Source organism: Lissotriton helveticus, chromosome 1_1 (genome assembly GCF_964261635.1).
Source record: "Lissotriton helveticus chromosome 1_1, aLisHel1.1, whole genome shotgun sequence".
Classification (NCBI taxonomy): domain Eukaryota; kingdom Metazoa; phylum Chordata; class Amphibia; order Caudata; family Salamandridae; genus Lissotriton; species Lissotriton helveticus.
Window position 1 is genome coordinate 468837063 of NC_136057.1, and position 13046 is coordinate 468850108.

A 13046-nucleotide genomic window follows, 5' to 3' on the forward strand; every position below is an offset into this window, starting at 1 on the left:
GTGTGGAAAAGCTCTGATTTACACTAGGAACGCTCACTAATATAAACTGCAAAAATAATGTTGCAAAATGTTTAGCAGGTCTCTCATCTTTGGATCCTATCAGCAACAGTATTCATCTGAAAGTGAGTTAATCTCTTCATTTCCAACGAAATAACATGCAGCTCACAAAGATGTATCACAGTTTGTTACAGGCATCTAGATAGAGGATGCGGAACCCCCTCCCTTTTTTCGAGTTGACCACTATTTTAATGATATCGATAGAAGATTTGGATTAGTGAATTTAAATAATGGAACATGTACCTCTCTTGGGTAATGTGCATGTGACGTGTAGGAGATGCACTGGGCGCGCATATATATGAGCCTTTTGATAAATATAGTCTTTTGGCTACCGTTGGGGTAAATTCAATATGTTGGCAATATAGTGGCAATTTATTTTGCTTTGATTCCTGAATGTGTGTATTTGTATTATTATTTTAGGACTATTCTTGGTTTTAATAATATTGCTGCTATCGACTAATGTTGTATTTTGACTCTTCAATTTATTCTACTATTTATGGTGAGTGTTTTCTACATATATGATTAGCTAGTTAAATACAACAAATATCAGAGTCTTACTTGTATGTAAAGGGACATGAGTCTGAGTTGTGACTTGATTTATGAATCTCTATAGGTTACTGTCCCTAATGAAGAAGGTTCATGAAGGTAGTCATTGAGTTGATTCTTTATGCATAATACATCGGAATTTTCGGTGAGCGAGTTACCTGTTGGCACTTAATAGGTGTGCATGACATGGGCTTGTTGTATTTTCCCCTATTGACACCCACCTCCTTTCTAGCTGTTTTGTTGTATGGTATCAAGGAACGTCACATTTAGTGGAGTGTTGTCTAACAAAGTTTCTTTGGCTTTTTGAGACACTTCTTATTACTTATCATTTTTCTTCTTTCTCTTCCCCCTTTCTCGTATCTATCTTCTTCACATTTACTTGTTATATAATTTTACGTGCAGTTGTGTCTCTATTTGTAATAATCACATTCCTCTCTACTCTTCCCTTTGACACATAACACTTTCTCCTGTCCTCTCAATATCCCTTGGTGGAGGTTCTCTTCTCATATGTGAGAGGATTCTAATTGATTTTCCAGACCAAAATTGAAAAATGAATTTGTTTGTTTTAGCCCTGAGGAAGTCCTAGATTAATCCGGGATGAAACACGTGTTGGCATGACCTGGACATAATCTGTGGCTATCTGCTCTGTTGTTGAAGAATAGAACATATTCCATGCACCGAACATCGAATAAAGAACCCAAAAAGAACATTTACTGAAAAGACCCCTGCGTGGATAAATTGGTTGCACTTGAAAATTAATTTTGTTCCCATTAAGTGTAGTTCATAAAACTCAGCCGAGTCACAAGTAATTCAAACAAATAAGCAGTCGCTGTAGCAATCTGTAAAAATCAAGCAATCATAAGGCAAAGGATAAACCGCAGCAGCGGTAGCCACGGCTGTTAGTCGAGGGCATGGGAAATGAAATGGGTGTCTGGGAATTCCTGTGTGGAAAAGTGATGATTTACACTAGGAACACTCACTAATATAAACTGCAAAAATAATGTTGCAAAATGTTTAGCAGGTCTCTAATCTTCGGATCCAATCAGCAACAGTATTCATCTGAAAGTGAGTTAATCTCTTCCTTTCCAACGAAATAACATGCAGCTCAAAAAAGGTTTATCACAGTTTGTTACAGGCATCTTACTTTTGTAGCTTTTCAATTCATATGCCACTATTCCCATAGACATGAAACATAGTTTAACCTTCTAATGTTAAATGTTTCATTGTGTAAACAATGAACTATGCTAAAGAAGAGAAACATCAACTTGCAGAACACTGTTTAGTAATGCATATCATTAACACAAACAGAAATATTGTTTTAAAATGTGCAACTATTGTATTCAAGCATTATGTAAAATATGGGATAAATAAGAAATTTGGTAATCACAATCAGATATTTCTTAGCAAAATTTTTAAAACATTTGTTAAACTGGAACATTCTGCAAATATAATAAATATTTCTAAGCATGTCACATTAAGTTCAAATCTCTAAAATCCATTGTGCACATTTCAACATTGTCGAATTCGCTTCTAGTTAAAAGAAAACTTGGGAGTTAAGCATTTCTACTGCCATTATGAATAACTATACCTAGCACAGTTTCCACATTCAAAATGTGTGAAATTTCATCTTCATTTTTTCCTATTCTTTTTCGTTAATCATTGCACACATGGCTGTTATTCTAAATAGTTTACATCTTAATTAGTTCGCTTCCTCAAGGGTGAACTTGTTTAATGCACTAGTGATGAATGTTAAAGACGGTTTATTCTAGCCCCACAAAACACTATTCAATGTGTAATTGATATAGAAGAATTGCTTTTTGGTTACTAGCAATCCCCTAAAGGGATCAGGGGCACTGTGCAAACATAAACAAATCGTATTTTATTATTCAAAATATCACACACACTGTATTAAGAAGAATGAATACTTTTAAGTAAAAGTATTTATTACCACAGAAACAATCTATTTCTCAGTACATTTAAAACAAGAATATGATAAAAACAGCAAGCAGGCACGTTATGAATAACCAGAATGAAATGAACATTTCTAGCATTGTTTAAAAATGTATTTACATGTTCATCTGGAACCTAACACCGAAACATCTACTTCTAAGCTCTGTACTGTGAGAGCATGTAAGTCAGAGCATTTGCAGTCTAGAGTTTCTTAGGGAGAGAAGATGCACTGCATCTTGTTGATAGCAAAGGCTGTCTTTATCAGCGGAAACGCGGAGACAATGTTCCCCGCGAAGGGCAAACACACTGTGGTAGCAGTCAATCAGTCTCCCTCCAGGGCTCAGCATTATCAGTTCCAGGTGAGATGTAGCATTAGCAAAGCGTGATGGCAGCAGGAGAGACCGTCTCTGGCAGAATCTCGGGCGATATCTAGGTGTACGACCACTCTCCCCAAGTGGTCAAGTGGTCCTCCTTATATAATAAACTTTATCAGGATTGGAATGTCTGACAAATTAAGTGCATCAAATTATGCATTCTAGACATTTCGCTATGAACATATAAGGCAAAACAAAGTCAATTCAGACTACACTATCTTGGTTATATGCTCATGTGTGTTTTCAACCAAGCTTGACATAGTGGAAAATAGGTATTTGACCCAGACAAATATTACCTTGTTGGTTGTATCTGTGTCACCTATTGAAGGGCTTGATGCTTTCACAGTTCCTAAAATATAAGGTCAGACTACATTGGTATCTAATAGCAGTCATGACAATGACTCTGCATAAATAAGGGAAGGTGGCGACCTCCAGTAGCCAAGATGGAGTTTAGGCCTACATAGGATGGAGTCATACCGTAGGGACTTTTCGTCATTATCTGACAGTTTCATCTGGAAGGTGGAGTGGCGTTTGGATTCTACTGAAATGCGAGACCCAAAACAAAGGCACACAAGAGGGGAGGGATGGGCTCCCTACTTAACCACCTGATACATTGTTGTGAGTAACACTGCCATGGAAGAATGATGCAGAAAGGAGCAAGAGTTTTCCCTACACTATATAGAGCACCTCGGTCTTTATCCTCTGCACCCTAGACTCTGCTTCACTACAAAGTTCCTCAGGGATGCTGGGGAGCGGCCAGGCAATTTACATTCTTGTCTGGGGTTCTCTCCAACCTTAATCTTATGTATTACTGTGGTTTAAGAAGTAAAAATGGATTCTCTCTTGGTTGGAGTGAAGTACCCGGTTTCAGGAGACTGGCAGGCTAATTTAAAATAAAGGAAATGTCAGCAGGTGGCTCACCCTAGCAGGCCATGGGAAAAACACCAGTCCTGTCACTAAAATATGTTGTTGCCACCACTGTCAGTATTCCAGACCTCATTGAGATGGTAGTACTCATGCTGAGAAAAAATGATTCCCCCCCCCCCCCCCTCTTCTCCCCCAAACCACAGAGCCTGGTTCTGGGTCATATTACTTGTCATGAACACATGAGACGAATGATTGTCATGTGTGCTGGGGCAAAAAACAACAGACACTCACTACAGGGAACTGAAATCAGGGGTGCATACTCTCCAAAGCAATGTAAAGTGCCCTTTCCTCTCGAAAGGACACTTCTTAAAACCTGTTGATGCAGATCTTTTACTTAGAATTCCTGTTCCTTATCCTCCTGTTCTTTATCATGTGCAGCATGCACAGGAAATACGAGGAATTTGAGATTGCACCCATTTTAGTGTCACCTGCAGTTCCTTGTGATTAGAACTGTTACTCACCTAGTTCCTATTCCTGGGTGGATGTTTCTTCTCTTTACACTCCAGTCCTCATGCAGTGCTATTTATGTTCATTTTCAAACAAACCAGGCACTTCAAACCCCTGAGCACTGTGCCAGGGTGGAGTGAGCGGCTTTTAGTGTTTCGTCCATCTCAGTGTGCCTGTGACCTTCACTCACCTGGAGTGGCCACAGCATGTCTGCCTATGTGGGTTCCCAAGACAGTGCTCTCAAGCAAGCTGCTTTGTGGCATTGCACTGCAGGTGTGTTCTTTCGCCCTTTAGCTGGTTGCCTCGCATTTGGAAGTTTGGCCTTCCTAATCTACAAACAGCAGGCTCATTTGGGAGCTTAAACAGTGGTTGCTGTGGTGTGCTGGAAGGCCTCTAGAGCTGGTGCAGCAGAGAAGGTTTTTTATGAGCCCTTTCAGTTCCACATAAAGATGCGATGGGGGGGATGCCGGGGTGGGGGGGAGGGGGCTCGTTAAAAAAAACAAAGCATGCTGACCACCTTTTGTTCTGCTATTAAAGAGGAAAGAGCCTGATTCAACATGGCTGCTATATTCAAGTAATGATGTTCCTCTTTCTATGACATTTTCTGGACATGCCATATATATATATAGAGGTTCTAGCTAATAACTGCTTAGCAACACAGGTGTAGAGTATTTTTTCGACATGATCGTTGCCTCTTCTTGTTACAATTTTTATTAATTTTTCCCCATGATGAAGTCATTGGATTCATCAGGTAAACCTTGCTCCAGGTTCTGCTGAGCTCTTCTCTGGCTAGTCAGGTTCTGGGTTCCTCTTTGTGGTATAGTCTTCATTCACTCTCGAACTTTGATATTCTGAATTCTCAGCCATGCCATGAGGTTTTGCTATTGTAGGATTTTTTTTCTTGTTATCCCTCCACTGTGGCTTAATTTTTTTTTCTTTCTGTCTCATTCATGGAGAGACAAAGTGGCTATTGATTAGGCTTACCCTTACCATGGGCAAGCTAAATCTAGACTGAGCGTCTTTGGCATTCTACGCTTGATATACGATGACAGCAGTCACTGTCATAAATCGAGGGGTGCACTTGGTGTGTTTCCCCATGTTACAGAGCCCTGTTATCAGTATCATGCCTTTTGAAAGCAGTTCCTCAAGGAATACTCCTGATGGAGGTGTGGGCTGAGGAGTAAAATTTTAAAAAAACTAAGAAGTTATGCTGAGTAATTCAAGGATTTCATACATTATCTTGGTGTTGCAGTTGCTGCCCTCAGGGAGACAGATATGCCCAGATGTCGGTCCAGTGCTCTGTGTCACTGAAACCAAGCTACACCAACTGAAGAACCCCAATCGGGGCAAAACTGGTCTTGGGTTGCTTGTGCTCTGGTTTAGGGAGGTCTTGGCCTGGCAGTTCGGACTGGACTGTTGCTATTGGAGCAGGATCAAGACTTATTTGTATACGGCTGGGTCCAAGCTGAGGTGGCTGGGTGGGTGAAAAACAATGGACTGGAGTGCGGCCTGGGTGATAGCTAGTGGCTGGGATTAATTCAAACATTCAGTGCATCACCTTGTTATTGTTGCAGTTGCAGCTTAAGTGCGACTGGAGTGTCCAGATGTGGCTGAGATTGATTAAAGCATTCAATGCCTAACCTTGTTATTGTTGCAGTTGCCGCCTTAAGTGCGATGGGTATATCCAGGGTGGGTCTTGTGTTCACTGTTTTCCTGAAACCAAATTACATGGAACTGAAATACCCAAATCAGGGCAAAACCGGTCTTGGGTTGATTGTGTTCTGGCTCGTGGAAACCTGGCAGTTCGGACTGAACTGTTCCCACTGGAGCTTTGTGAATACTAATTTGCATACGGCTGGGTCTAATCAGAGGTGGCATGATGGACAAAAAATGATGGACTGTAGTCCAGGCAAGCGATTGCCAGTGGCTAAGATTAATTCAAGCATTCCATCCATCACCTTGTTGTTGCAAGTCTGGGTAAAGGTGTATGCTTTCCTGAACTATGCATGGGACTTTTCTGTTACAAAACCTGTTCTAAAACTTCTGCTAAAATAACTCAAGGTATGCTGCTACAATCTGACTTGCTCATTCTGGAACCACCAGTGCTATGGAAGTCGCTGCTAGTTGCTACACCTTTATTTGCTATTCTGTCAACAACATGGTAGCCAGCCAATATGGTAAGCTCTCTATCTGTGATCAAATGAGTGGTCTTGTGAAAAGAGAGAAAGTCAACTCTATTGTGTGGTTGTTGGCCAAACCGGGCATTGGGCATTTCTCCAGGAGGCTGGAGGGGTCGGAGGCTGGTTTTGTTACTGTTGGCTAGTTTTGCAGCAGTACAGCTTTATCATCCCCCATTAGCAAAATCAGCCGGACTGTCCAACATAATGACTCACTCTCACTGCAGAGTTCCTTGTATACCTAGCAGTTTTTAGGGAATGATACAAGTATCAAGATTGATTTCTCTAGTGGTATATCTTCCTACTGTAGAGAGGTCGGAGTGTTGCCTATTGGTAGTTTTGACCTTCCATGGATGAATAATTGTTTGGCAATAGATTCTTCACCCCAATTGATTATATCTAGTTTTCTGGAAACCATTAGAACCATACGGGCAGAATTGTTTTGTACTCATAAACCTAGGAAAAAGGAAACTAAAGGCTGGTTTAATTCAACCTGCCGTAAAGCTTTAACTGACCTAAAAAGAGCCCTCCACAACCAAGTCAGAGACCCTCCTGCGAGCTTGTTAAACTTAGAAAGGCTTACAAATTGGCACAGCACAATCGCAAAAAGGAAATCAGGAAAAACCTATGGGCCCAACTACATGAGAGCTGCCTACGTAAAGACAGTTCTCTGTTTTGGCGAACGGTTAAATCACCCTTTCTGATAGATGCCACATCTCCCCAACACCTAGATGTGGCAGTGACGGCCGATGAGTGGGTGGCCCACTATTCAAAGATATTTGGTGGCCCCTCCACAGATACTATAACTGAGGTTCAGGTGGCAGGTGAACATACCGGGGACCAAATATTTCCTATTGACCTCCATTTTGATCACAATGAGGTTATTAATGCGCTGTCATCTTCCAAAACTGGTAAGGCCCCCGGCCCGGATGGGGTTCCTCTTGATATCTTTGTACATAATTTGGAACTCTGGTCAACTCTCGTCACCCAGGTCATGGCAGCAGTTACAAAAATAGGCCTAATAGATTCCTGGTCATCCTCCATTTTGCTCCCAATTTTTAAGAAGGGTGAACGTAACAATCCAGCTTGTTACAGGCCCATTTCCCTCCTGGATTCCTTGGGGAAAGTCGCTGGCCGGCTGATCCTGGAACGTCTCCAGGATTGGGCGTCTATGAATAACATCCTGACAGATCTCCAGTACGGCTTCCGGGAGGGACTTGGTAGTGTTGAGCAGGCATTGAACCTAACCCTTCTGATTGGCAAATATGTGGGGGCTAAAAGAGGCAACCTGTACCTAGTGTACGTTGATCTTAGCGCAGCATTCGACTGCGTTATCCATTCAAGGCTGTGGTCCATTCTTTGTGAATTGGGGGTAGATCCCCCCCCTTATCCAATTTCTCCGTGAACTTTATTCCGATGCCACTGCATGCATGAGATATGGGATTGGCGGCGAATTATCTCCATCTTTTCCAGTAAACAAAGGTGTTAGAGAGGGTTGTGTCCTGGCTCCCTTCCTATTCAATCTTTACACCAACGGGCTGGAAGCAGCCATGCTAGAAGGGAGCCAGGACCTTCCCTCTAGTAATCACCGCCCTATTCCCGCTCTGCTATATGCGGACGACTCCGTAATTTTAGCAAGAACATTAATCCAGTTACAAAGACAGTTAGATAAATACTGTCAGTTTATGCTCTCCTTAGGGTTGAAAGTGAACAAAAATAAAACCTTTGTTATGCATACCGGACCCAGGGCGAAGAATCCTAAACCAGTTTTCGTTGATCAAGTTAGGTTGGAACGTACCAGGGAATATCCTTACTTAGGAATCTTAATGGACGACCGACTATCCTGGAAACAAGCCATGCTAAGTAAAAAACTACTTTTTCAGAGAGCAACATCATTTCTTGTCTCCTTTTCAAGGAAACTGTGTAAACCTGCCCCAGCTGAGTTGCTTAAAATGTACCACGCGAAATGCCACAGCGTAGCAACTTACGGCACAGGGATTTGGGGATACGCTCCTGTAGATAACTTACAGACTGTTCAAAATGGGTTCTTAAAATACTTATTGGCACTTCCCCAAAGTGCTCCAATATACGGTTGCCACATCGAGCTGGGCATAGATTACCTGACAGATAACATCAGATGCCAGCCAATCCTGTTGTGGCACCGTATTTAGACCAAAATGCAATGCCATCTAACCCGTTCACTGTTAACCGACTGTTTAGGCTTGGAAAATTGGAGGAAAATCCCCTGGCTTCTATATGTCTCCAATTTCTTTAAGGATTTGAACTGTTCAATTTATTTCTCAGAACCGATGACAATGTCAGACATCAGCAGGAAAGATCTGAAAAAACGTTGTCTAATCCACCTCAGAGATCTGCGTCTCTCCCAAGAAGTAATTAAACCTTCAAATGTACAGATCCTATCGGTCCAGTCTGTTCTTGGTATTCAACCATACCTAACATTCCACCTAACTAATCATGAAAAATATGTTTTGACTAGGTTTCGATTCAACTCTTTCTTTCGCCTAGTTACCTTTCCTAATGAGCAGGACTGGTCGCATGACTTAATGAAATGCCCTTGTGACGGCGTATCATCCCAGTCTACATTGCATGTAACTTTGTTCTGTAGATATTACGAGCCTTCCCGCAAACGTTGGATCATTCCCCTTCTCCGTAAAATGGGCCTGAGAACCTGCCGGCCCGCTTACCTCGCCTTGCAGTCATTAGATTCTCAATATGCCGCTAAGTGCGTAGCCTGTTTTTTAAAATCATGTCTAAAATCTCGCTGCAAAGTTTGAGTTTCTGTTTACTTGTTTTCTTGTCCTCTTGCACAGTATTTTAATGATTTATTGTTAGCAGCGAGTTTTTAATTGACTTAAAAGATTAATAATTTTTATTGTACTAAAACATTCAGTTTTTAACATGTAGTGTAATATTTTACTTCTGTACTTTTTATGGTTTCTCTAAGTGACAACCGAATACAAGTTTTAAAACTGAAACTGAAGGTAGCAACAGATGGCTGACAAAAAGCAACAAATGGCTGAGCCGAGCTCACTTCGCCTCCTATATAAGTATGTTTTGTGATGATATTGATTCTGGTAAGCAGCCAAAAAGCTGTATTTAGAGAGAATGAAAGATATCCTGCCATACCTTAAACTGTGTTTCTCTCTCGGAGCAGGGACAACATCTGCAATACTCTACATGTATGAGTATTTTCTGCAAAATCGTTTTACCACAATGCACAGTTGTAGAATATGAGCGCTATTTCCACCATCATACATGATCAATTGACAAAAGCATTTTGTTAGGCACAATTGAGGGATTAAGTGTAAATTTAGTTCAGATGTGTTTTGTGTTATGGTTTTTGCACGAGACATATACCTGCCACCTCTGATCTACGTTGTGTTACTTCATACTAGAAGGGCAATCAGTGATAAACCTTGCTGTCAATCCCCATCCTCTTTTTCTTCTAGTCAGTAATCATGCTCACCCATGCATGTGATTTGAGGTAGGGGCCAAGCGTGGCTTTAGTCAAAGAAGGGTACACATGGATTGTACTGACTAGGCCCCGTTTACGACGAAGCTTAGCACAATGTGGCCCTAAATCCCCACAGGCCGACAACACGAAAGATGCTCGAATTAGGGACGTGCAAAGGTTTGTCCTAGCTGCAGTTTACGACTTTTCCTGGAGTTATGCACTGGTCTAGTTTATCCACTGGCAAAATGTCCTTGTGAGTTGATTTTTAGCACTTAAAATGGACATGCAGTTTTCTCATGAATTTTCTTTAAAATGTTTCTTGTGACTTTACAACTGGATGGATACCGGAGCTCTTTCTTTTCTTGCGACAACTAAAAGAGATGGGAGAGTCCCGACACTTACGTGCACACCTACATGCCAAGAACTTTGCGACCTCTGGGTAATGCACGTAGAATGTGTGAGAATTATGGGACGTTTGATATTGGAATGAAGTAGTCCCCCTAAAAGTAATTTCACCTGTCTTTCATATCTTCTCTTTTACTCCTATTCAGGTCTTTGTGTCTTCAATCAACCTGACGTTTCATAAAATGTACCATTTATAAATCGTAGTTGGCGCATATGTACTTTGTCTATATCTTTCTGATATACTAGGCGCTGGATTGGGTACAGTAGTCTCACTGTTCATTTATGCCAAGGGTGAATAGCTTCAATTAAAATGGATGTCGCTATACACTCAAGCAATGGACTATCGTCCAAACTGATGCCATTCGTCTAAATTGCCTCATATCCTCACTTACATATTGTTTTTTTTGTTTTTTTTTAAATAATGCATTTTTCAGTGTTCTTACAGAACTAGGGTATCCGACATTTCCCGTCCTCTTTAGATTTATACACTGGTCTAGTATGAGTACATTTTTATAGTGAGCTCCATGGGGCCTTCCCCGCCTCCACCGTTTTAGGGTCCATACTCCTCCAGTCTTCCCAATAGTCAAACACTTTATAAAATTTCTGCACCAACATGTTGTACTTTTGAATGCATGCTAAATTTGATATACCAATGTTTCTTCTTTTGCTTAGATTCTGAAAATAGTTACACATTGCGTTGTGGAGCTCCAGTACATAAAGGCACATCCCAACCCAAAAGGAATGCAACAGTCTCCATCTGTGCAGGTATTTAATAGAATAAATATGTCTCTGTTTTCTGTATGTCTCTCTACATTACATATTAATTTGCAATTGATCAGCATTTACATGAATACAGGCGGTAAGTCTACATCCTGGATACTAGAGGACTCCTGGGGCAATTTAGGTAGGAAAACAAGTGTGTTGTTTATACTTCCCTAGACATGAATGTGTGATTGTGTACGAGTTTTACACTAGATTGGTATGAATACTTTTATTTATTTTTTATTTATATTGTAAGAGTGAGCAATGTCTTGTCTACGAATGTATGGTGAGCCTGTAGAGTTGCTGACCTACCGTTAGAACTATGCAGCTTAATTGTGCTGGCCTTACTTATCTTTTTTTCTTTTATAAGTTTTATTTCAGAAAACAAAATTTGCAAACATAGACAGCCTTTCGCCTACAACCCTGGGGCCGGTGGCTCGATACTAAGAAATACTGTACACAGCTTTAAGGCCAACATTCCAAGGGGGGCAAGCAGAGTTTCATACCCAATACTGTTCACAAATTACACATAAACCTTATCATTGCTGCACCAAATACCAATAAGATAAAAACGTTGTATTGCAATCAGGAGTGGCTCAGCACTTGCTAAAATCTAGCGGGTATGTGTCAAGGATGTGACCCTCTTACATGATGTCCCGTTGTCTATCTATCTCCAGTCCCTTCAGATCTTTTGCCATAACTGGCAGCATTTTCCATGGGGATAAGCGTCCCTCTGATCATGCTGCGGAGAGGGCCCTGCCATCTGCTTACTACTAACTAGGCTCTGGGATGATGGAGTATTACACAAGTACCTCTGGGTCTGCCGTTGTCTCATTTTTGGGCTCCGCAGCCTTATTAAGTCTATATGCCGTGTACAGCCCCCAGAAGTTCTTGGGTCTGCTATGAGGCGGGAGCAGTTCACTGAAGTTTTCCGATTGAGTACAGCAATAAAGCATATCATGAGCCCATTGTTCTACAGTTAGAATGGGCCCCTCATCCAGCACATGGCTACTCTACGCTTTGCCAGGAGTAAACCCATATCTGCTATGCGATGCGTATCGCTTTAGGTAGTTTCTTAGAATAACCCAAAAGTGAGACTACAGGGTCAGGGGTGAGGTCTGTATCGACAATTTCCCCCAATTCTTGGAAGTGACCACCCAATAAGTAAACACTCCCGGACACTGCCATGCTAGATGCATAAAGTCCTCTAAGCCGGCATGCCACCTGTCGCAGCCCGCATCTTCCCTCAACCCATACCTATGCAGTCTCTCTGGAGTGTAAATGTAAATGTAAATGTAAAATGTAAATGTACAGGAATTTATATAGCGCAAATCACCAAGCGGTTTCTAAGCGCTTGCTTAGGGAACCCGTCCTGGTATTCCCCTGTGAGATAACCCCGGCAGGGTATCTGCAAGGTGAAAGCCAGGCATCCCGCCGCGAGGGGCCGTTGTGGAGATTAAGCAAGCTATTGCCCAAAGTCGCAGAGTGTGAACCCGTGAATCGAGTAGGCACCGGAGCGAGAATTGTCGAGTCCATGGACATATTAGGACTCAAGACCCCGCCGAGCCGGGAATTGAACCCTGGTCCCGGGCTGACCTCTGCTTCCAGGTCTGCCTCCTCTAACCAGTGAGCCACACTTCTCCACTGTGTAGTATGCCCTATTGGTGTACTTGAAGTGTATTAGTCTGTGTCTGCCGTGCAGTGAGATTCGCCTAGTGATAGTGCTGCAGTAATTCCACATAGGGTCATCTACTGCTAGTTGTAGGTCCCTTTGCCAGGCCAGCCTGGCCGCAGTGTATTGGTTCGCTCTGTGAGATATAGCCAATTTATATATGGTAGCGACCTTCTTGCGGGGAGACTTCATTTTTATAATATAGGCCAGTTCTGGCACCTCCGGAGGCTCAGCCATGTCCTCCTCCAACAAGT

The 13046-nt window shown here is 41.9% G+C and overlaps 1 protein-coding gene across 4 annotated transcripts in view; it reads left to right on the forward strand.

Annotated features, from left to right (window-relative positions):
* The window catches only part of SCUBE1 (signal peptide, CUB domain and EGF like domain containing 1), a 2199864-nt gene that overhangs the window by 1547886 nt on the left and 638932 nt on the right, over positions 1-13046 (forward strand). For all 4 annotated transcript variants that reach the window (XM_078673869.1, XM_078673871.1, XM_078673868.1 and 1 more), the window contains one exon: positions 11031-11123. In XM_078673869.1, the coding sequence (XP_078529995.1) occupies positions 11031-11123 (93 nt within the window). The remainder of the gene's footprint in view (positions 1-11030; positions 11124-13046) is intronic.